General features: G+C 36.5%; 1 protein-coding gene across 1 annotated transcript; it reads left to right on the top strand.

Moving 5' to 3' along the window:
• The first annotated feature begins 9,132 nt into the window (after window positions 1-9,132).
• Window positions 9,133-25,053, top strand: slc2a1b (solute carrier family 2 member 1b). The gene is made up of 10 exons (XM_053499222.1): window positions 9,133-9,407; window positions 17,791-17,886; window positions 20,232-20,392; window positions 20,519-20,759; window positions 20,992-21,154; window positions 21,360-21,547; window positions 22,157-22,261; window positions 22,407-22,508; window positions 22,685-22,888; window positions 23,000-25,053. Exons 1-10 carry the CDS (start codon window positions 9,393-9,395, stop codon window positions 23,198-23,200), a joined length of 1,476 nt encoding a protein of 491 aa, XP_053355197.1. The 5' UTR covers window positions 9,133-9,392; the 3' UTR covers window positions 23,201-25,053.
• The last annotated feature ends 435 nt before the right edge of the window (window positions 25,054-25,488 follow it).

Raw genomic sequence — 25,488 nt, forward strand, 5'->3', positions numbered from 1 at the left:
TCTAAATCACTCATTCAACCAGAAACAATAAGCGTAAATAAATGCAGCAGGATTAAGGACTTAAACTTGACCTAAAGTAACCCCAACAGAAAAAGCTTCTGGAGCTAAGCTGCCCTACAGCCAAATCATATTTTCATATAAAACTTGTTATAATTTGCTTGTTTGTTTCTAAACAATAAATGACCTCGATTCAAAACAGGGAAACATATTAAGTGGCAATCCTGAACCTATGCTTAGATTAAACTAATTCATTAGTTAATAACGATAATGATGATTGATGATGATTATTTTATATAATAATAATAATAATAACAACAACAACAACAACAACAACAACAACAACAATAATAATAATAATAATAATACTTATTATTATTATTATTATTATTATTATTATTTATTTTTTTTTTTTTTTGTCCAAAGACCTCTAAGGTCAGACAACTTGAGAGATGTACAGACTGAGGAGAGAGCAAGGCACGGTTTACACAATCCTGTAACTCCTTATGGGAATATTACAAAAGCGACAATAACAATCAGGAGAAATACAGTAAGTGTTCATTTAGAGTACGGATTGCAGAATCATAAAAACATGTTTCTTATATTAAGAAGAAGAAAATATTAGTCCAGTCTAGGAAGAGAATTATTGATTTCAGTCATAGAACTTTAAATGGCCTTTAAGACATTCTGTGATCCTGCCTTTTAATGACTTGGATGGAATGAACTGAACTGGGCCAAAAGTGATGTACAAACTGATCTAAGATTCTCTAAGATTCTATACAGCATGACACTAATCTGCTAACATGCTGTACAATCAGCTATACCGATTTGCTGTTGATTTGGTGCAGTAACAAGCAGGCATAATTTTTGAAATTTAAAATATAATGGAATTTGTGATGGATTTTCACCAAAATGGCAAAAATGAGTTACTGACATGTAATCTATTTTTTTTGGACCTGCACCACTTCTTAGGTACAAAATGCTGAATGTTTTACTGCTTCATTAATACCCATGTAATTTTATTCATTTGTTCATGTTAAGTAAAAGTTCAGTATCTGTTAGGATTAATGTAGAAATGAGAGTTAGAGTATAATGGTGAGATTACAGTATTGTGTAGGTGTGAGACATACTTTTGCTTTTCATTGGTTTAAACAGGTGACCATGACTCTGCAACTGCGGGGCAGGGCTGAGCTGGCACAGAACAAATTGAGCTTCACACCTTGCATTGTAATGGGCTTTTATTTCAAATATCTCATTTATGTTCCACCCTTCCAACATTGCAGGTGTGACCTACACTGTTGTGGTAATTATCTGTCATGGTGATGACCGAACATTACTTGGCAAAATAGCATAGTAGTATTCTGTGTTTTGAAAGGGCAGTATGGTTTTGGGAGCATACTTTTGGGACGCTATCAACTGAATTGTCAGCATTGGGATTTTCTACAACAATAGATGTTTTCTGTGTATGTCCTTGGCCACTTAGAATGAATGTGCTTGAACCACAGTGACAAATGACCCACACCTTTTCACATATAGTTTGGAGTGCCCTCAGTTATTACTGTCTTACTTAACCTACTGTGTTTTTAATTAAGGGACAATTTGTATGAGCCAGGATAGACGGGATGTGCTTCACTCCAGGAGATGCAGTAATATAAACAGTGATGTAAGTGCTGGATTCCCCCTTAAAAGCACATAAAGTACAACTATGACGTACTCATGTCGCAGAAAAAAAAATGAAGAGAGGCTTCTTTGTTTTAGAAAAGACATCTGCCAAAAACCAACTGAATTGCAGAAGATGTTTAATGATAGTACAAAATCCTAATTATTTATTCACAAAGAGTGGTATTACTAGTGTGAGACAAACATCTCAGCATTATGTCTTACATTTAGTGCTGCATTTTATTGGCTTTGTAAATGTATGTTGCACAATGACAATAAAGTTGATCTAGTTGGTATAATCGAATAAATAAATTTTGTTCTTTCCATGGGTCAATTTTAGTTGACATCTGCTTTAGAATTTTTAAAAATTAAAATATATTAATAAATTCATCTTCTATACCGCTTATTCTGTATGCAGGGTCAGGGGACACCTATCCAAGCAGACTTTGGGCACGAGTGAGGGTACACCCAGACAGGATGCCAATCCATTGTGGGGCGCACACACACACACACACAGACAAACACACACACTCCAAACGCCATTTGGGAATAACAAGTAGCCTAATCTACATTTCTTTGAACTGTGAGAGGAAACCGGAAAACCTGGTGGAAATGCACAAAGCACATAGAGAACATGCAAACTCCATGCAAACAGACCCAGTCCACAGTCTATAATGGAAATTATTATTTTTTTGTTTTGTTTTGCATAAATTATTATTCATTCATCACAATTCATTATTATGAATTAACTAAGCAATTATATGCTCTAGGTAAAGTTAGATCATTGGTCAGCAGCATCCAGACTGCGTTGACTCACCTTTTCCTGTTTCATCACTTTTATTTGCATAACAACCTTAAGCACATACTGTATTTATGCACTGAAGTTTACTCCCATACACCACATGTGGAATGTATTTGACCAGGATGGATATATTGTGAATTCAAGTATAATATTAAAGGATGAAAAACAGCTTAGCACTAATTTATTCCCGTACAAGATGTAAGGTTTTCCTATAGCAGTCAATAAATAAAATAACATGCAATTTTCTTTGTACAACTGAGCTGAAGATTAAGAGTAATGCTCAAACAGGACGTATTTGAAGTGCTAGGATTTTAACACACAACATTCTGATCTGTGACTTAAAGCCCTAACCACTAAGCTACCACAAACACCTGGCAAACTTTTATTCTCTCTTTCATTGATTCAGATACTTCCACACTTAATTACTATTACCATTACTACCTCCACTAAAGGAGTGCACTGCATCAGCCTAGTTAAATAATGCATGGTGATTCAGTTGTTACCGAAGTTTCGGTTACAGCTAAGAAGGTCAGTAGGACAGTAGGACTACAACACTACCTTGATTGGTTCGTAAACAAGACCCTTCATATTAGGTGTTTTATTTTATACTATGTAGGATATTATACCTCTTTGGTTGTTTATATGTTTTACAATTATTTACAGTAAATCAGTTTAGGTCTTTTTGTAAACCCAGTGTAGTAACTGACCTATTTTTTAATCCTAAAGTGTGTCAGAAGTTATAAGTCATATGTCTTGCCTTGCCCCAGAGGCATACCACAATATTACAAAGTGACGTTTTAAAAATGGTCAGACTCCTGTACTGTATGTGCAAATGTGCCAATGGTTCAGTGCATCATACCCTGTAATGGACTGATGGTCTATCCAGGATGAATCCATTATTCTTACCCACTGTTCCCAGGACCTCAAAGCTTGACCTGGATAAAGCTGTTACTAAAGTTATCCAGGCAGATATGGGTACTCCTGTGCTTAGCCTGGGATTCTTACACTCTTCTTCTGTTCATGCCAAACATTCTTTGAACACAAGTAGTACTTCTGCCTTGTATAGCTGTAGACAGTAATGATTTAAAAACCCTCTATATTGAGTCACACAGAGGAGGATCAGTTCCCTTTTGAGTCAGATTATTTCTCGGCGTTCTCATGGAGTTTTTTCCTGCCACTGTTGCCCCTGACCTGCTTTTTAGGAATCTGCAATTGTATTTTTGTAAACCTGACACAGAATCCCATAATACTGAAAGTGCAGTGAATAGAACATACATTCCAATGCATCCTCACAGCACATCATCATGAGGATGGTGAATATAAAGCATTAAGAAAATCACAGAGTATTTGTATAGTAATGGTTATCCGTGTAATGTTTCTGAATTATATCTCTATAATAAACTGAGTAGTGGGCAAGTAAACTGATTTCAAATGCAAGGGAAAGGTTAGGTCTGAATCATGTATCAAGGTAGACTGTCAGCAATAGGTCTGGAAATGTATGTTATAAAATAAAATAAAAACACTGCTCAGGAGGAAAGATGGAGAATGTCAGACTTTGACAAATTTGTGGAGATGTGCGCATGTTATTTACTGGAATATTAACAATGTTGACACGTTGAAACGTGTTCACATTCCAAAATGATTATGCAAATGCCATGCTAAAAAGACAGGCAGATAAAAAAAAAAGGGGGTTAGACCAAATTTAAAAAATTAGGTTTAGACCAAAGACCAAAAACAGGAAACGACAGCAACAAACAAATCAGCTTGTAAAAAAAAGACGCATGTAGGCTGAGAAAATACATTTTATGAAGCACACAAATTGGGGTGTGTTTATAGAAAGGAGAAAAGAGTGCATGTAATTTAAATAGGAGTTCCCATGAAACTTGTAAATTCTTGTATTACATTTAGAGAGAGGAGTTTGTGATTAAGAGGGACTTACGATGAATTACCAAAATGGATGACTCAGGAAAATGAGCATCCAACAGATAGAGAAGTGCCCATAGAAACATTGAATCAACACAAAATTGATTTTATTGATCTGCATTGCTTCTGTATAATGGTGCATGTAACAATTATTCATATAAGATGATGTTTATGATATTACTTTATTTAACTATTTGATTATTTATTTAATATAATTTTTAATAAAGCAAATACTTTTTGGTTTATTTTTGTAACATACAGTGATAATGCATGAAAGAATGAATGTTTATTAGGTTGTATAAAATGTTGGAAAAAATACAATACAATTTAATATTCAATATATTTAAGCTTTCTTTGATAAGCAGCATAATGGACTAAGATGAGCATATTCTATGGACACAACAAAGCAGGTGCAAATTTTTATTGGTTTAAAACCTGACACATTCATCCTGAATTTAATGATTGTGTTGCAGTCATGTGTAAATATAATATGGATTTTATAATAACTTTAAACATGGCTAAACCCATAAGACCAAACAAAAATATACTGTTACTTTTGCTTAAATGAAAAAAAAATTTTTTATGTTAGGTTATGTATTTTTTTCTGAATTTAACTAAATAACTAAACTACACAAAAAAAATTAATCTACAAATTTGATGCAATTCCTTATAAATACAGAGTTTGTTTGGAAGACCTATGTGTATGCTAGAGCAGCAGGAGAAAGACCACCAGTGGATACAGTATGAAAGCAAACTCATGGCAAAAGAGTAATACTATTGTCACAGCTTTCAGTGTCAAAGTTAGTTTATTTTTGTTGCCTAAAAAAGGCTGATTACTTCTGAGATTTAATTCTGGGTTTCTCTGAAATCAGAAAACAGAAAGATGCTTTTTAAATATTTCATAATATGCTGTTAGTGAAGTAAAAAAAATATGAAAACTGAAAGATTATGCTGACAAATATATACAGTGGCATAGGCTGTTAACACACAGACTAAACATCCAGAGTAATTTTGCGGTTTAACACTGTAATGGAGGTGGCGCGGTGGCGTAGTGGTTAACAATGTGGGGATTTGATTGGGTCTGTGTGCATGACGTTTGCATGTTCTTTTCATGATTGATGGGTTTCATCTGGGAACTCCGGTTTCCTCCCACAGTCCGAAGAGATTAGATTAACTGGCATTTTAAAATTGTCCAGAGTGTTTGAGTGTGTCTGGTTGTGTGCCCTGCAATGGACTGACACCCTGTCTAGGGTTTACCCCTGCCAAATGCCCATGTCCCCTGGGATAGGCTCCAGACCCTGTACAGGATAAGTGGTGTAAAGAATAAGTGAGTGAGAGACTATAATAGAGATTTTTAATTTATTCATTTATTTACTTTTATTGACTGGTTAAAAGGTTGATTTTTTTTGTGTGCCAACTAGTTCCGTCTGCAAGGTTCATTTTAAAGTACATGAAAAATAGTAATGTTTCTAAATTCACATCTTAGGCAGGGATGAAGCAGGCATAAGCTCACATGTGTACAGTAATGATTGATATGGTAAAGGGTTTCTGTGTGGAGATGTTTATTTAACCTTATCCTCAGTGTCAGAACTTGAAATATCTATTTTGTCTTTGTAACTTTAAAATGATGAGAAAAGTTATTCGGTGCCTCTCACTTAATTGATAACACAGACTACTTGTTTCACGGATGTTCCACAATATTAAATGCAACTACAAGTATAAACAACTAAAGGTGTGATGTGATTTTGTCTATATAACAATGCATACAATTGTGTTTTGGTAATTGTATTTTATAAGACATTTTTATTTTATGTATATACTTTGTATTTTTTTTACTAAACATTATTAGATAATTTTGTACAATTTATAATCATTGTAAGAAATGTGCAGTTAATCAAATGCAGCTTTAAAAAATTAATTACATTTTAGGGAACGTTTTAGGGAACAGAGGTAAACAAACAAAAGCAATATAATTTCTAGTCCATTTTACATGAAGCAGGACAGAAGAGAAGCTTACCGTGCTGTCTGTAATGATGGTCGAGCTTAGCATTAAAGCACCAAAAGCCCAGGATATGAGCTACAGTAAGGGGGCTGTGCGGAAATTAAGCCCACTGTAGCCCAAAGCCACTTATAACATTACAAGTACTGTATATTATTAATATGTTTTTTTTTTCCTTTAAAGAGTAAAATAATTTCATATAATATGATTTCATAATATTTTATAAGAGAGAATATTTGGTCTGATCCTGCTGTAGCACACAAGACTTAAACAAATCAGCTAAAAAGTCATTGTATTATGTTTTTTTTTTTAGTATTATCTTAGAAGACAAAGGACAACATTGTGGCAATGGGAAGTACAAATTTTTGTTTGATACACCCACCTTGTTTCACAAAAGTCTGTTTTTGTTTGTTTTATAGATTTTTCATCATGATGAAAAATGAAGTTTTGTGTAGGCCTTCCCAGACTTGACATCTTTTTGATATCAAAATGCACTGCCTTTTCCTGTTGGTCTGAGCTGTTTATTTTGTTTTACTTTGCCTGTGCCATTTTTTATTTTTTTTTTACCATTCTTATTGTGTCCAGAATAAAAAGCAAAAGTAGCTTTTAATCATCACTGGGTGTTGCTAAAGGAAATGAGGCAATATCTCATACATGCTTTTGTGTACTGATACCAAATTTGGTATATTGATTTGTTTTATCCAAGGTCTTAATTTCATAGGGTTACAAGGACTATGCCAACAAAGATTTACACAATATATAGTTGTGCCTTATCATTTTTCTGAACTAAATAAAAATAACCGGAAATATAATCCTTTCTCACACAATTTAATTAGTCAGCATATTGGGGCATCCCAGGAACATTGGGTTTGAGGTGGGAATACACCCCAGATAGGATACTACTCCATTTCAGGCACACGTTCATACTCTCATTTACAACTTTTATATTTGTTGAATACTAATAGCACTACCTTCAACAGAAATGTGGACGAGATTTTAGCCACAATGTCAGCATTATATATTTTTTTATTAAAAGGGTAAAACATTGACTTCAGTTCAAATTAATTCAATTTAGTTTTATTAATATAGCGCTTTTAACAATGTTCATTGTCGAAAAGCCTTTACAGAATCAAAAGAAAATAGGGGAAATTAGTTTGAACCGTGTGAGGAAATATGTATAAATCTAAATGATCAGATTGTCCCTGATGAGCAGGCCGTGCAGGCAAACGATGGTGGCAAGGAAAAACTTCTTAAGATGGCAATAGGAAGAAACCTTGAGAGGAACCAGACTCAACAGGGAACTCTAGGGTGATAACAGATAGCAAGGATTGATTTGCAGTACAAAACTGTTTATAGAAATTATTGAGCAACTAAAGTCACAAGTCACAAGAGAACAGCTGTTTGCATCAGCCGGGCCACGCATTCCAAGCAGCCGATACAAGCCTCCATGGAAAAAGATCTCCACCCAGAAGACTCTGGCAGAATTAACTATGATAACATAATTAAAAGGGAGAACCAGAAGGAAACACAGGAAGTAAAGGACTCCCTAGGAAGTAAAGCAACCTGCCTGCAAAAAAGTTCTGCCCCTGCCGTAGGTTTTATAATACGAGGTACTGAAAAGCAGCCTGCATCCTTTGATTGATGTAGAACACCAGCAGTTTTTTCAGATATTGTTGCATGAGATCATTTAGTAAACCAGCCGTCTCTGTGCTATGATAAGGCCTAAAACCTGACTGATGCACTTGCCAAATGTTATTCCTAATTAGATAGGAACTTAGCTGCTGTCCTCCTCATTACAAAGTCTATAACACAGCGCTTGGACTCTTTGATTAATGATTAATGTATCTTCTATTTGGATTATACTTTGGAATATACATACATGGGGTCTTCTGCATGTTAAACTGGGGTATTGGTGACAGTGGTTGGGCTCTCGTCCGCCATGCAGAGGGCCGGGTTTGATTCCAAGCCTCAGCCACTGGATGCAGTGCCAGTTCCTAGTGCGAATAAAACCAGTGCCAACTTGTTGTGCGGATCAAATGGTCCACTGTGGTAACCCCTGAACGAGAGCAGCTGAAAAATTAACAACAACATTTATACTAGTGTGTATCTGCGGCTTCACCCGCATGCAGATCCTGTTGCCCACATGCGAATGGAGCGCGCGGTCAACTCGTTAGGGGTACTTGCTATCAGCTGCTCGTCACACCAGCCGTGCTGAATGTAACGGTTCGCATAACAGTATGACATAAAATTGATGAGGCAGCCTACTGTTACATGTGGCGGGGAACGTCTGAGACACGCCTGTGACACACTTGTTACAGAACTCTCTGTACACACAAAAACACATAATTCTAATGAATTCTTTTTACCCTAACATACCATTTCCATTTTGTTTAACTATGTTGCTTTAGATATATTTGCTTTACTTCCATGCTTAACTTGCGTGCACATAATTCAAATATATTTACGCATGATTTTTTCCCCCCATAGGGAAATAACACAAAAGTGTGAGACACTATCTGGGGCCTCTGGATGCAAAGAAGTTGAGTAGTTTCATAGATTTCAAAGTTTCGATCTCCACAGCGCCATCTTTCATCCAATTTGATAACAACATGTTTCAGCGGAAGCCTTCCATTGACCAAGGATGCCGTTTTACGTCACTGTATAAGGAGCCAATGGGCTAGCGGGGGTGCGGCGTCGTGTTGCGTCATACATCCGCAGCTACTTGTAGCCGGCAAACCCGAGCCATGCTAATACTTCGGCGGCGAGACAGTAAGAGACAGCTTAATAGGAAAGAGGATAAACCAGAAGACCGGGACATCAAACATTCTGCAGATATTGCTTAAAGATATTTTAGCTGTAGTCAGGTGGAAAAAAAATATTAGCCTGCACATTTTACAATTTATTTGATTGTATTTATTTTCACTGAATACGACATTTTTAAAAAATTAACTCGTGTACAAAAGAAGAGAATTCGCTCTCCTTCAGATATCTCTTCGAGCTCTAAACGACTCCATGGAAAAAGAAAAGGTAAGGCTAACTTTGCTAACTCTTTATTAACAAGTTATTGTGGAAGTTGGTTTGGCAGGAAAAGTTAAAGAAATTATATGTTTTAGTAATGATTATATAGTTGATGTATAATTTCTAAGATCGTTGTTTATGTTTAGTATATGTTACATTACAAAGTTTAAAAGTTTAAAAACAAAAAACCTTTGACACAAAGAGCCGTGATGCGACTCATAGCTAAATGGCTAGGATAGCTCTGTTACTAGCTTGGGATTTTTCCACTAACGCGTTGGTGATGTGAGTCTGATGGATGGATTTATAGATATATAACTATATGTATGTATATATGTGTATATAACATGTGCCTCATGCACTCGTGAGACAATAATAACATCCTTATAGCACGGGAATAATAAGAATTTGAGTAATTAAGGAATTGGACTTAATTAATTAAAGCGCCCTTGTTCGTTTAGGAACATATGGTTGCCATGGTTACCATAGATAGGAAAGGCATGCGGCGTCGTATAGGATGGAGGTGTGTGTGCTTTAGCACGTACTCACATGCCCTCTATTCATCAGACCCCCTATTCACGCGTGCTATTCGTCCATGCGTAGGGGGGTGGGGGGTGACGTCATTCGTACGAATGGTGGTTTTTCATCACTCACAATTTTGTTGTTAAATATGATATTATTGAAAATTATGCTTCTACAATTTCTTTAAGGATGAAAAAAGTTTTTATTAAAAGATATTGCGCGTCAGTGTTCTGTCCTGATGCATCAAGATCATATTTCACATCAAACTCTTTAATAATTAAATACAATTTTATAACTCTAGATAACATAAAAATATAATGTGCAGACATCCAGGTATTAAGAAACAGCCTGAGGTGAGTTTGGAGTTTGACACTTGTTTGGAGTTTTTTTTATAGGTGCTTTTGACCCATCTATGCTGTTGGCATTTACTAAATATATTACTTTATAATGCTGTTGTAAGAGTGTTACAACTCGCCACTCGCATCAGGATATGTCTTAACATCACACACCACTTTTAATTCTTTAGCTCGACCATCTGCTTAAACCTTTGTGTGTGTGTGTGTGTGTGTGTGTATTTCCAAGTAAGTATCAGGATGAGTAAATAGGACCCTCCTCTCAAAAGAATGAAGAGCTAGAGCGAATGATCGATTACCATAAATTGACAAGCTGACTACGTGACTAGCAGATGGTTTGATGTGGCGGCCCTCTTACAAATGTTAGGAACCATGTTAACCAGACAGGAACCAGGGTAAATCCCTTTCTGGTAATCACGTGGGATGAAAAAAAAAACTATGTATTTAGTTTTATTGTGACAAAGTTAGAAAGTACAATTACCTAAAAAAATATAGAATGGAAATTTGGGAAAATTAAAACATTTTACAAACATTTGCTTTCACATTTACTTTAAGCCATGTTATGGATGATTAATTTGAGACATTTTAACAATCAGAACAGTCTTTCCATTTCAGTTGAAATTTGAAATATATTTAATTAGGATTCTGACAAAAGGCTTATTTGTGGACGTGCTGGGAAACGACTGAGGTCTCCTTAGGGAGAACAGAAGTGCATGAATGCAGCTGTGAGGTTGAGAAAGGAGAACACAGCTCATCCACAGTGCTTGGGTCACAGAGCTGCTCTCTTTTGCTTCTCCATACACAGATCAGTTAGAGCCTTAAATATCCCAAATTTGCACATGTGCTAGTAAGACCATTTTGCTTGGGCTTTTCCTATGGAGGTGTGTTCTCTGATCCCACAGAAGCTCATGTGAAGGAAGGGGGGAAGGGCTTATAGTGTATGAGACTAACTTTCAGAGATGGAGTGTTATAACTTTTATTGCACAGTGTTGCATGACTATACATGAGTTAATGTTGACTGTAGATAACTCATATTTCTTCGAGACAGCACTTACTGTTTCTCTCTCTCTCTCTCTTTCTCTCCCTCTTACACGCACACACACACACACACACGCACACACATACACACACCACAAATCTACACAGAACTCGTTGTTTGTTTTAAAGCTTTTAGTCCTCACTGCAGGGTACAGTGCAGATGTGTAAGCTTTGTATTTGTGTGATCATGTCCGGTGCTCTTTGACAAGTTAAAAAAATATATATTTTTTTTAATTTCTTCCTGCAATGGAGTCTCAGCAATATCATAACAGGGTGATATTTCTTATGTATCAAACTGTAGTCCTCTTGCTTTTTTTTTCACATTATCATTCCATGACTCAGATGAGGATTTCACAGTAAGCCTAATGAACAAAAAAGCCGTCGTTGTAGTCATACATTTCTTTGGAAATGCTTGAATTGTTAAGTGTTATTATAAATGATGAGGTCTGTTTCAGGGCGCATGTAGTCATTACACAGAGACTGGGATTATTTTGCCAAAGCCTTTACGCTGAACAGTTACCAAAGCTGAAACTTTACAACCAGCACTCGCAGCGCGTTGGTGGAAAATGGATGCCAGTTTTTCCTGTGAAGGGAGGGAGGCGAGGTTAGAGATGGCGGACGTGCCGACTGTGGTGTCACTCTAAGCAGAGCGAGTAAGAAAAGGGCGAACATGATACTCAGCACTACGCCACTTCACCTATCAGTGTGGCTCACAACGGTGCCACCAGGGCTGGTTCCTCTTTCTGCTCATTCTACTTTTTTAGGTCACAGATCTTTATTTTTTTTATTTTTTCCCACTCGAATGGCCTCATGCGGTTTTAGATAATTTGCGTACATTAGTTATAACTACGATCCTATTTAAAAATCGCAAATTTCGTTTTCTCCCTCAGTGCCACTGTAGCTAGAGCTGTAATTTCTTTGAATTCTCATTCATCTTTAAAAACCTGTTCAGCTTCCTCCATCATGAATGTTTATTCCATCCTTTTGTGTTAGAATCCTCAGACGCCTACATCACATGATGCGGTGTAAGTCTAACTAAATTTAGAGCTAAGGTGTAATAGGAGTCACAAAGACAGTCTCATCATAATGCACCTCATATTTACTCAACGATGTGCACGGCCTGTTTAACCTGAAGACTTTTATTGCCACTAATGTGGCAGGCGGCTAGCATGCCACATCGCTTTGTTATGAGGACCGAAAGCTTAAGTGGATCATGAGTTGGCTTGTTATCAGAATAGAACGCTAAAGTGATTGAACACACACACACACACACACACACACACACACACAAAAGATAGAATGCTTAAGTACCTAAACACACACACACACACACACACACACACACACAAAAGACAGAATGCTTAAGTACCTAAACACACACACACACACACAAGATAGAATGCTTAAGTACCTGAACACACACACACACACGCACGCATACACACACATAGAATAGAATGCTTGAGTACCTGAACACATATATATACACACACGCACACATACACACATTTGGACTCTAGTTGGATTTTTTTTTTTTCAAAAACTACTTATTTGGATTAGGTTGTGTACGATTTTTTTTATCTAAGCCGAAAGTGTGGCATCACTATGACTCAGCGAAAACACGCAAGGACGATGAACGTATTTGCATGCTGGTTTAATTTTACTGCCTCAAGCCTGTCCAGTAGTATCAACCACATTAGATCTCTTGTCCTCAGCTTAAAAGAAAAAAATAAAGATATTCTTCACTATAGAACTATGAATAGTTTTCCTAATACAGTATGTATAACCCTTGTCACAAGACACACTGTTTCTGTGGAAACCCCTAATCCAATGACGAGAAATGTCAGCTTCCTGGTATGTTTCCCTGGAATGTAAACAGTCTACTATAAAGCACAATGCAAATTCATTCAATTAATTCACCACAGCTGATGGGTGTGAGTGTTTACTACTACACAGAGAATGAGGAACAATCCTTTTATAGTCTAATTTCAAACTAGGAGTGTTTACATGCACACTAATAATCAGATTATCTGGTTTTGCCGCTTGTCACATTACCCAGCTGGTCATACAAACATTTTAGGATTTAAAGATTGTAATCAGGTTATTTTGAATTTGAAATTTAATTTGTTCTTCTGTGTTTGCTTAAATTACTGTTTGAAATTAAAATTTGTTGTTTCTGTGTTTGTTTTTCTACAACTGTGCATCTGAGGAAATTTAGGAACAGCAAAAGTTTTGGGTGAAAACAGGCTTTACAATCATTGATCATTATTTATACGGTCCAAATTAAAACAAACAATAATCCTTTTTCAGCTAGGGAGTCATATTTTGTAGACATTTATGATCCTGGCCTTCTGAGTCATTGAGGGAGATTTCATTGAGGAGCACTGCTGCTGCCTGTTCTCTATTTACTTCCTGTGTTTACTTTTATGTGTTCTCAATTTGCATTGGTTGTTGACAGGATCCATCCAGGGTCTGAAGCACTGCACACTAGCAGATCATATCCTAGGATTATACCCAGATGAGGGAAATTAGACTCCTTTGTCACATGCTGCCTATTTTATTTAACACTTTTTGACTTGGTTCGTACCTTGTTGGAAAACCAGATATAGTAAATAAAAATTAACTTTATTGTTCATAAAGTTCGTGTAATTTGTCAACATTATTAGATACTTAAGCAGGTAAATTTATAGAAATATGTGGACCTGACAGAAGTGCATAGACGTGGAAAATTAACTGTGCTAATCTCTGACATGTAAATGGCTTTCCTTGTTGCGTGCATGTGTCTGCATGAATGTTTTTTTTGTTTTTTTCTTCTAATAAAGTTCCTTCTCTGGTAACATACAATTAAGATGTCAGCGTGACCGTGAAGTAATTCATGTGCAAGCACTGCCACATTTTGCAATACAAGCACCGAACTCCATATTTAGTATTCTCCAAAGCTGAATCTTTCTTAAAGCGACACACCCAGCAAAACGTTCTCTGCTTCCAGCATTGTTGTCAGAACAGGAAGAGGACATAGTTAATGTTTAAAAGTTGGGCCATTTGTTACAGCCTTTGGTTATAGGACATTGTTTGGTGTTATAATTTGTTGAAATCAAAAAGATTTTATGAGAACCGATGCCACCATAAATGCTAAGTTCTAAAAAAAAAATTCCATGAAGAAAAGTTTTATTTAATCATAAGGTATGTGGTTCAAATCTGACTGAGTGCTCGATAATAACTTTGCATGCTTTAGGCATGTCAAAGCAAGCAGGAGAAACCTTCACTCTAAAGGGTTACGTCTGATTGATAAAATATTTCTTAATACACAAGTTTACAGCCAGACCACCTACATTTATAAATTTTGGTCTGTTTTATGTGACACTTCTGGTGTAATAAGTAACAGCTACTAGTAGATTCGACTATTCAATATTTGTAGATTTCTGGATAATTGGATACGTTTTTTTCCTTAGTAGTGGTGCTTGTACTTGCCACCTCTGACTAAAACAAGTAAACCCAACCCAATGTGATGACAATGTGTGAATAGTTTAGCTGACACTACCTGTAATATTATATATGAATGGCAACATTTTTAATAAAGACTTAATTTAGTACATTTCTGATTTTCAAGCATAAGTATTTTATCACAAAATTAAAAGTTAAAGAAAAATATTTGACAGAAAAGAAAGCAGCACATTATATAAGTGACAACTAAAATGGAAGATGCTGGATTTTAAAAAAAGAAGCAAGTATAACACTAAAAGTCCTCTGAAGAACTGTGGGTGGTTTTGCAGGATGCTTGGTAAAACTTAGTAGCTAATTCACTATAAAACTGAATCACTTATAAAACTAATCATTACTAAATCATTATTTAACTAAAAAGATAACCAAAGTGTTAACAGTTTTAAGGAGTTAATTAATATCAACTACTCTGGTATGAATTGAAGGAAACAGTCAAACAATCATCAAAATAATCAATAGACACAGCCCTACAGAATTATATTTTTTGCAATCAGGTTTAACAGCTGCAAGGCTCCTTTAAGAGAATTCTTCCACACTGCCTTTCTCGGGACTGTGTGTGTGTGTGTGTGCGCGCACAATGTTACATCCTGTACTTGAAAGGGTTAAACAGTGCCTTCATAGCCTCCCTGACCTCCAGCAGCTTTTCAGACATACAGTCTTACTGGAAGAAAGCCAGCGAAGGGGGTGTTCCTGCACCAGTTTCATAGCCACTCAGGCCAAGTTCTTAAGGTTGTCTTAGTGTGTGTGTGCCTTGCCTCGTGTAAAATGAGACGCACGACTCCTTCAAACACGTGTTGACTTTTTCCAAAACGTAAATGGCGAGGAATATGTCCTGATCCGTGTTCTGTTTACAGTCACACTGATAACACTAACAAAACACATGAGCTGAAGGCAAATGCCTTTTAAAGCACTTCCTCAGAAACATTCCTTACTTACTATTTTTTTTTCTCAGTAAGTGTAGGTGAAAATGATACTTTAAGAGATGACCTTTACAAACCATTTAAGGATTTAAAAATATATTTTTTATTAGGTTTAGTTTATTTGTAGCCCTTAGTAAAACACAGAAAATTTGGATGATGTGTTGTAAAATATGGCGTCTGCGCCTGAACTTATCAAGGTGGAGAAAAGGTTGATGACTGCCATGAATGTTAATATGACTGCAGTCAGAATGAAAACAATAGAAGGCGGATATATAATTACACTAAGCGTAGTTACATGTACAATATGTCGGTGCAGGACAGTATCTTAAAGTGGAACCATTATCATATTTCAGAAATTCCAGCAAAGAATCACGAATTTAAGGTAAATACTTGGTCTAAAAAGGCAAAATTTGGTCTAAAAAACTTGTCTTAAAGTTTGGATTAAAACCATGACAGCTCATGAAGGACACTATTGCATTCATGGTTTAATCGGCACCAATGACATGTCCTTCTTTAAAGGTAAATACTGTATGTCATGTGTTTACAAAGAAATTTGATACTTGACGGCCCAGGTAAAACTGAAGTTGTCCTATTATCAGATCACTTACGCATGCTGTATGTAAATGCAAATTGTTTCAAATATCCAGTTTTCATTTATTTTAAACATGTAAATTTGAATGTCTGTTTGGTGATTTTTTTTGTACGTCTAAAAACATAGATTTTTTTTTTCTTAAAGCTTTTTTAGTTTTTGTTTAGTCTTCAATAAACCTCCCTCTAAACTGTAAACAGGTAGAACTCTGTATCAGGACTGTAAGTCTCAGAGCTGACATGTCGGCCCCAGGCTGTTCTAGACGTCACAGAAACTTAATTAAATGCTTCTCACTAAACATTTAGAAGTTTATTGATTCTACAAATGTAAATCAATTCGATTAAGGTCATTAAAGTAATCGTGACACTCGATATGTTGTAGTAATGAAAATCCTAGTTTTTGATTTTCACAAGAACCCTCCTCTCTCTCCTGCTTGTTTCTTTCTTTCTTTCTTTCTTTTATGCACTGACAATGGTCTATTCAGTGTAAATGTTTTTGTAAGCCAGGCCTGTTTACGTCTATAACTGAAAGACGTATAGGCTTCATTTTTTTATAGATGACGATAGTAAGTTAACATTTGTCTCAATCCACTAGAATTAAAGTGCAAAATTATTAAAAATAGAGCACTGGGTAGGGCATGAAGACCTTCATGAATGTAATGAGAGACTTAAAATCATCAGTAATTAATTAACAAAACAACAAATACAAGTATTACCAAATCATGTAAAGGAGTTTTGTAATAAAAAGAAAAAAATGCCATCATGCTAAAAATGCATAACAAATGAACCATTGACAGAGAGAGAGAAAGTTTTACAATAAGAGGCGACTTTAATTATATTTCCACCATAATAAAAAGAGTCATTGTCATTTTGTATATACTATTTTCATCATAGCCTGATTTTTTTAAACACTAGCCATTCCATTCCGCTCTGTACTGACCTGATATGGTATTTTTTTCAACCGCAGAATGAGGCTAGGCCAGTGAGCTTATTTTTAGCATTTGTATTTAGACATTGATCAGAAGACTCAAGAATTTTCTAGAATACACATTGTGGGAGCTTCAGTTAAGAACTTCTGGTTATTGCACGTTTGTGTGGTTTTTTGTTTGGAGATATTTAAATTTTCTTGACATGTTTCTTGCAAACGTTAAAGTTTCTTGTAGTGGTGCAAAAGCATAATACTGCAGGGGACATTCCTTTTAGACAGGTATAGGATTAGCTCTTACCCAAGAAGAATTAGAGACTCTTTTGTGTATGTGCGTGTGAGAGATAGAAAGATAAAGAGAGAGTGAAAGAGAGAGAGAGAGATGATGCATGTGTCAGCTTCCTAGCATTCCATTGCATGCCCGAAAGGCTACTCATAAAGGTTTAATGATTGTATCCCAAATATGATTTGAGTTATTTTTTTGCGGGTAAATTGTCATGTTTTCCTTTTCCAGTTATTAATCTGTTGTCTTTTGTTACTTCCTACAGAAAGTGACCCTCCAGCTGTTGCTGGCTGTGGGAACAGCTGTGATCGGCTCTCTTCAGTTCGGTTATAACACAGGTGTCATCAACGCACCTCAGAAGGTGAGCTTTACTTCTACGCACACATTAACACAGATTTGCAATTTAAACAAAAATCCTGGAGCGCCATGTTTCTAACACAGACCCAGAAATGTACAGAAAAAAAACAACACCACAACTCTCTTGACTCCCCTCTCACCCCAAAGGGAGATAGCCAATTTTAGCATTTAGCATTAGGACATTCATGTAACATTTATATAAATCTCAGAGCTAACACGAGTGCCAGCTGCAGGCTGTAAGCACTGTATGTTCCAGATGTCACAGAAAATTTATTATGTGCCTGTCAACCTTCTGTTAGTCCAACTCCAAACACCCTGAGTAAATAATCATAATAAAGATTATTTTTTGAGACACTAGGTTAGCATACGGCTCAGTAAGTAAATCGTGGTGTTTGATTTTACCCTCTTGTCCGTCAGTGTGTACCTGCACTGTTGTGTTAACTGTGGGTGTGTCTTTTCATACACTCAGTGAAAGTTTTATATGTTGACTCTCCAGTTGAATTCAGCTTTTTGCTTTGCTTGCCTAATCTGGATTTGTTATTACAAAGACATATTTTCTTTTAATAAAAAAATAAAATCAGTAATGAAGCATGTCAAAGGACTTGGATCCAAAACATTTGTGATATAAAATTTAAAAATAATTATAAAAATTAGCAAACCAATTAAATGTTTAGCCATTAGTTTTAAAAGAATTGTACACAGATAATACTATTTTCCACTGCTTTATTTACTCCTTTATTTTACGTAGTAAGTTAGTTTTAAATTAATTTTAAACTTGCATGATAATTGACTCTTAGTGGGAAAAAGAATCAACTTGAAAGATAGAGGAAAGTTGTGTTCACACACTACAGCCAGGGGCCCAGGGTAGGTCCACAGAATCTGATAGAACAGGATGAATTATGTCTTCCAGATGTTACGCAGCAACCCTTCCATTTCCAGTAAGAAAAAAAACCTGTAATACATTTTAGTGCACTTTGTTTAGAAAAGCGTCTGTGTTAAACTTTTCCTCATTATGAGAAACCTGGGTTAAACTCTATAACACGGAGTAAATCCAGCTGCTAACTATATTAAAGTGTGTTAGGCATGCTGGATAAAGCACAGAGGGAAGGTGGGCAGTCTTAACAAGGACACAAGACGCTTGTTGAAGTGTGTATGAGGCCATGCTGGCAGTAATATACTGGAACTAGTGTCAAGTACCTCACACACACACACACACACACACACACATATATTCATATTTACCAGGTTCTGAGCCTGAAGCATTGGCTCTGCATTGAAATTCCCATGAACATACTGAGGGAAGTGGAAATTAGTGTGTGACCAAGTTCTCATTTCATAATGCATCCTCACACTACAGTCAGGTGTTGTTGAGGGTTTTTTTTCTTTTCCAGAGGTGAAAAATGTAGTAAGAGTGAGCTAGTCAAAAAAGGGAGCGATAAGGTGCAGTGCTTCTGATACGATTGTTAAATTTTCAACAGGTCTTTGTTCTAGTCGACATACTCTTGCAAAAAGGCAAATAGTAATCACTAATCATTAACAGCTGCATGCAATCCAATGTTTAATTAATTCTCTCTCTCTCTCTCTCTCTCTCTCTGAATACTAGTTAAATGTACTGCATTTAATGCTGGTTAAATGCACTGGTTAAGTGAACTTTCTATTATTTACCATAATTACACCATCTTCAGTTTATTGAATGCCACGCTGCTCACTAATAGGAAAACGCATCATGTTTACATGAACTCTGTTCATAACAGAGGCACAAGACGCTAGATATACAGTATGTTTTCTTGATGACGTAGACAATGTCATCTTATGCTCACGGAGACAAGATTGAGAACTTGGACTAAAATACAGGAACCTGATCTCCTTGACTAGCTGCCCTGCCAAGTTTCTAAAGAGCGCAACATAGAACAGTTTCTCTAAGAACTGGCTTTGTCTTCCAATACAAGACATGCAAATACATGTTCCTCCTCCCATTTAAGTAAATACTTTACCCTTTGAAGAAAGTAACATCGAAAAAAGTAGAATAAAGAATAAGAGTGTTGTTTTTCTAAGATATGCTTCTTGTCCTTTGTCGTGGCCTCAGTGTTTGAAAGCACAAGCGTTCCTTTTAAAAAGACAGAAACATAACCCGAGTTCTCGTGTGACATTTTCCTCATCCAGTCACACGGCAACGAAGACAACAAACACATCCTGTACCATAATGCTAAACACACTGCTAACGCCCCCTGCAGGACAAAGTTTGCATTAAAACTATTTTAAAAGTATAGATGCAAATGAATAAGATTTTTTTTTCTTTGTCGTCTTATTTCTTGAGGTTTATGTGCATGTTTTTTACTTGTGTTGTAGATCATCGAGAGCTTCTACAATGAAACGTGGTTCGACAGATATAATGAACCCATACCTGAGGCATCTCTCACAACACTGTGGTCAATCTCTGTGGCCATCTTCTCTGTGGGGGGGATCGTTGGCTCCTTCTCCGTTGGTCTCTTTGTCAATCGCTTCGGAAGGTAAATTCAAACAAAAGTCCTTTAAGTATTTTATATGTATATCTTTTCTAATACAATACATTTTTGTAGCAGACGTCAGTAACAAAACGTTCATATTATTTTCTTCTATATTCCGCATTTTTGCAGGAGGAACTCGATGCTCATGGTTAACGTGCTAGCCTTCATCTCAGCAGCACTGATGGGCTTCTCTAAAATTGCAGCCTCATGGGAAACCTTAATCATTGGCCGTTTCATAGTGGGGCTTTACTCTGGACTTTCCACTGGGTTTGTACCCATGTATGTGGGTGAAGTATCGCCGACGTCCCTCCGAGGAGCCTTGGGAACTCTGCATCAGCTCGGCATTGTTATCGGCATCCTTATAGCACAGGTAAGCAATTACTACACTTTAACCACTCAATGGCAGAATCAAAAAAGGTCACTATTTTATAAGCATGAATATGTTGTTAACATAAAAATGTTATTAGTAAACTAAATTAAATTGGTTTGCATTCCTAATGGAATATACAGCGTGCGGAAACACAAAACATTTAACTTCATTTTTTAAGTTCATTTAAATTGTTGACAAAAATACAAGTATATGTGTTTGGTGTGTGGTGCAGGTGTTTGGTCTGGAGGCGATTATGGGAAATGCAAATATGTGGCCTTTCCTATTGGCCTTTACCTTCGTTCCAGCACTTTTGCAGTGTTTCCTCTTACCCCTCTGCCCTGAGAGTCCTCGCTATCTCCTCATCAATTGCAATGAAGAGAACAAAGCCAAATCAGGTCAGTGTACACACACACACACACACACACACACACACGCATACACAAGCCATGCTAAAGGTTATGGTTCTTTTCCGAAACACTAACACTGACTCTAAATGGCAATTGAATTGAAATGTGTGATGGGTTTTGATCCAAAAATAATTTTCTTGTTGTTTTGTAATGTATCAATAATTATACAACCTTTTTTCATTTGTGCATGCAGTGTTGAAAAAACTGCGTGGAACAACGGATGTGAGTGCAGACATGCAGGAGATGAAGGAGGAAAGCAGGCAAATGATGAGGGAGAAGAAAGTGACCATCCTAGAGCTGTTCCGCTCCCCAATCTACCGGCAGCCTTTAATTATTGCCATCGTACTGCAGCTGTCACAGCAACTGTCTGGCATCAACGCTGTAAGCACTGACACACAAACACACACAGACACTATGTAAAGTATCACAAACACAAAGTCTCCTGGGGTTGAAGCAGTCACGGCTTATTCATTCATTTATTTATCTGTAGTAAGTGCTTTATCCTGGGGATGGTTTCAATGGATGCAGAGTTAATCTCAGAACCACTGGCCAATGATGCTAGTAAACAAGCAATATAGCCTTACTTCGTTACATTTTGGATTTGTGACACAAACATGCTAAATCTGAGCTAAGGAAAAGGACATTACTCAATAATCCTTCATAAAAAATTTTTACACACTTCAGGAAAAGAAAAATAGTATGATGTATATTATATTAATTTAATATTAATAATATCAATATCATCATTATCATTCATATATATAGCAATATGATATATGATATCGCAATACATGTAGTATTAAAATATTTGTAGAAGTTTTTATTTTCCTGAAGTGTGTATACATTTTGACTGACTCTATATTGGTGTATTGTTTGTTTACGCTGATTGTCAGATGCGCAGGTGATCTGTAAACAAATCAGGTTATATACAGTATGATGACTATGATGATGTTTGTACACATTGGCTGACGATGGTATTTATTTGTGCAGGTCTTCTACTTTTCCACAAGCATCTTTGAGTCAGCCGGTGTGGCGCAGCCTGTGTACGCCACTATCGGTGCAGGAGTCGTAAACACGGCGTTCACTGTGGTGTCGGTAAGTTATCTGCAAACACATCTCACACTGTGTACGTGCCACACATGGCAAACACAGACTATATCATAAGAGTTAACATAAGGTTTTCAGTGTGGTGATGTATTGTAAGTGTATCATGCATTTATCTTGTCCTTTCTCCGCATAGCTGTTTTTAGTGGAGAGAGCTGGACGCAGGTCCCTACACCTGGTAGGACTTCTGGGTATGGCTGTGTCTGCTGTCCTAATGACCATTGCTCAAGCACTGCAGGTATGATCATGCACAAACACCTATTTCTTAAAAACATTTTGTGACTGATCGTAACAACCGATGAATTTTTATCAACTGCACACCATCCTTGCTCTTTGATGTTCTTTTTAAATGAAGAGCTCGATACAGACAGATGTTTTTTATGCTGTTCTCATGTTTATGTGTCAATGTCACAGGTTCAGATCCCGTGGATGTCATACATGAGCATATTTGCTATTTTTGCCTTTGTGGCATTCTTCGAAGTCGGACCAGGCCCCATCCCTTGGTTCATCGTAGCTGAGCTGTTCAGTCAAGGCCCTCGACCATCTGCTATTGCCGTGGCTGGTTTCTGCAACTGGACGGCCAACTTCATAGTGGGAATGTGCTTTCAGTATGTGGCGGTAAGACACCAGCATTGTGATTATTATTTAATCGTTTATTCAACGATGCTTCACCATTTCACAATGTGTTGTGTGTGGTAATTTTAACATCTCTCTCTCTCTCTTTTACAGAACCTCTGTGGTCCATATGTCTTTATAATTTTTACTATCCTGTTGCTGTTCTTCTTCATTTTCACGTACTTCAAAGTCCCAGAGACAAGAGGCCGGACATTTGAGGAGATTGCTGCCGGTTTCTCCCAGCAACCTGTTACTCGTGGGGAGAAAGCGTCACCTGAAGAGCTGAACAGCTTGGGCGCTGATTCTGAGCTCTGAGCCACAGCTTCTTCATTCCCTCACCCTCCTTGACACAACTACTGAGAGAGAGGAACATGATGGAAATCAAATTTCTCTCTCTCTCTCTTTCTGCTGAATACCAAACAGTTTGAGGCCGCTGTTCTTCCATTATCTTGCTTGTACATAAATGGCAGGAGGAGAGAATGAATTTTTAAAGATTTCCAACATTGTTTTATATGTACATCAGAAAATATTTAACTTTTTTTTTAACCTTTGTATCTGTTACCGTGTCTAAACAAAACATATTTTTATAATGATCATTCCTGTTGTCCACCAGCATACTTTTCTCGAGAACTGAAAAGTGACCTTAATTGCTTAAAGTTCACATACTGTACTGAATTCCATGTAAATGTATTTTCCTTGAATTCTGTGCTCTTGCCCCCCCCCCCTTTCATTTCAGTACTATCAAAATGGGTTATATTTATTTTGCAAACCATTTTATCTTGTCTTTAACCATGATTTTAAACAAGCAGCGCTCCATGGTCCAGAGTATGATGCTTAGCTCTGTTTACTGTGTCTAGTTATACAGTTCCCTCCCACCCCTAAAAACACTTTGCCCCTAGGTAGATCTGTGTGTGTCTGTGTGTGTTATACACAGTACTTTCACATGCGGATCCACCAGACACCCCTTACTCGTCTCAGTGGTTATGCACAATAAACTTTTAGTCCTATATGTTTGTTATAATTAAGAATGTATTTACATGTTCTTTAAATTTCCTAAACAAAAAATGAGTTGCACTGACATTTAGAAACATTTTTTAAATATACTAAGCTATCCTCATCATGTTTGCCCGCATCTCAGGATATTGTTAATACTTTACAGCAGGACAAGAGAATGCACAGATAAACCATGATACTGTAGCACAAACTGTGTCACTCTGCTTGTGGGACGTCACACTGCAGAGAAACATTTATAAAGATTTTCTTACACAGTTGTTATATGGTCTTATAAAATGTTTGAGTAGTACACACATGTAAACAAAGGCATATACTTCAGTTCCCATCCCATGACATATACATCACCATAAAGATCTTTTAAAAAGAAACCAGCAAGTTGAGAGCTTTATACTTCCTATTTTATGGTGTGTTTTTTTTAAGATAAAGATTTTATCCTTTTCTAAAGGTCTTTTTATCTTTCATACCTCATCTGGTCCTTTTAAACCTAACACAGTGTGTTTTGTTACTTAGACAGATAAAAGCATTCAAATGTAGAACGACTGAAATATTGACATTTTGCACACTTCCCAAACCTTGTAATGCTCACTACTTCATGCAGAAGACATTAGTCATGAAAGAAAAAAACAAAACGACCATTGCATTCTGAATTTAGATCCTGAATGACCAGTTTTAACAACACATGGCATGGTGTGAGCATTCCAGAAAGTGTGTGAGTGTCATGTTGCACTTGTAAAGCACTGTATCATGTCAAAGAGTATCAAGCTTTGGCTTCCCAGATGTTCTTTGTCTCTTGCAATGTCTTGTGACCTCTTTGTACCTGAAAGGATCAGTGTAAATCATAATGGACACAAGGTCAGCTTTTCTTTGCCTTAAAGCAATAAGTGCCCACGACAATATTCATAAATAGAATGGTTTAATGTTTTGGTTTTCTCAAGCTTTATGGTTTTGATGTCCTTTTATTGTTTTTTTTCTTTTTTTTTTACAAGTTTTTTGTCCACAATATTAAGACTCACTTTTTTTAATTAGACTATAATGCTGTATTACTGTAAAAATAGATACAATGTTGTATAGTTTTACTGTAAAATATTTATTAGTTTGTTTAATTTATTTAGTTGAACCTATCTTGTTTTATTTCAATAAAATATTAAAAGAAATCCTTAAAAGAGTCCTGCAGTTTTTAACCTCCCTCACTTCCTTTTGTAAATTGTTGTCGATGTTTAGTCTGCGTAGCGACTCATTTCTAAGCTAATATTAAATTTTAATGTTGCCGTTGTTGGTCTTCTGGCTGCTCCCCTATAGGGGTCAACATCTTCGCATGGGTTTTACGCCAGATGCCCTTCCTGATGCAACCCCTACCATTTTATCTGGACTTGGGATGCAGTGCAGTGGCTGGGTAGTATGAGGGTGTGGCAACTCACCAACAGCAGGGCTCGAACCCGGATCCTCAGATCCCCAAACCAAACTCCCACTATCCTTAATATTAAATTGTAATGAATCTGTTAATAGTTGAAAGAGCTGAACGCTCAGGTTGAAAAGCATTAATTGCAGTTCTTGGCTCTGTCCACTTGGGGGCAGTTTTTACCCAAATC

This window comes from Clarias gariepinus, chromosome 6 (genome assembly GCF_024256425.1).
Source record: "Clarias gariepinus isolate MV-2021 ecotype Netherlands chromosome 6, CGAR_prim_01v2, whole genome shotgun sequence".
Classification (NCBI taxonomy): domain Eukaryota; kingdom Metazoa; phylum Chordata; class Actinopteri; order Siluriformes; family Clariidae; genus Clarias; species Clarias gariepinus.

Excerpts from the sequence above, each read along its gene's own strand:
- slc2a1b (XM_053499222.1), top strand. Across the intron at positions 21,548-22,156 it reads AACTGTCTGGCATCAACGCT|GTCTTCTACTTTTCCACAAG; the intron begins GTAAGCACTGAC and ends TTATTTGTGCAG. Across the intron at positions 22,262-22,406 it reads CGGCGTTCACTGTGGTGTCG|CTGTTTTTAGTGGAGAGAGC; the intron begins GTAAGTTATCTG and ends TTCTCCGCATAG.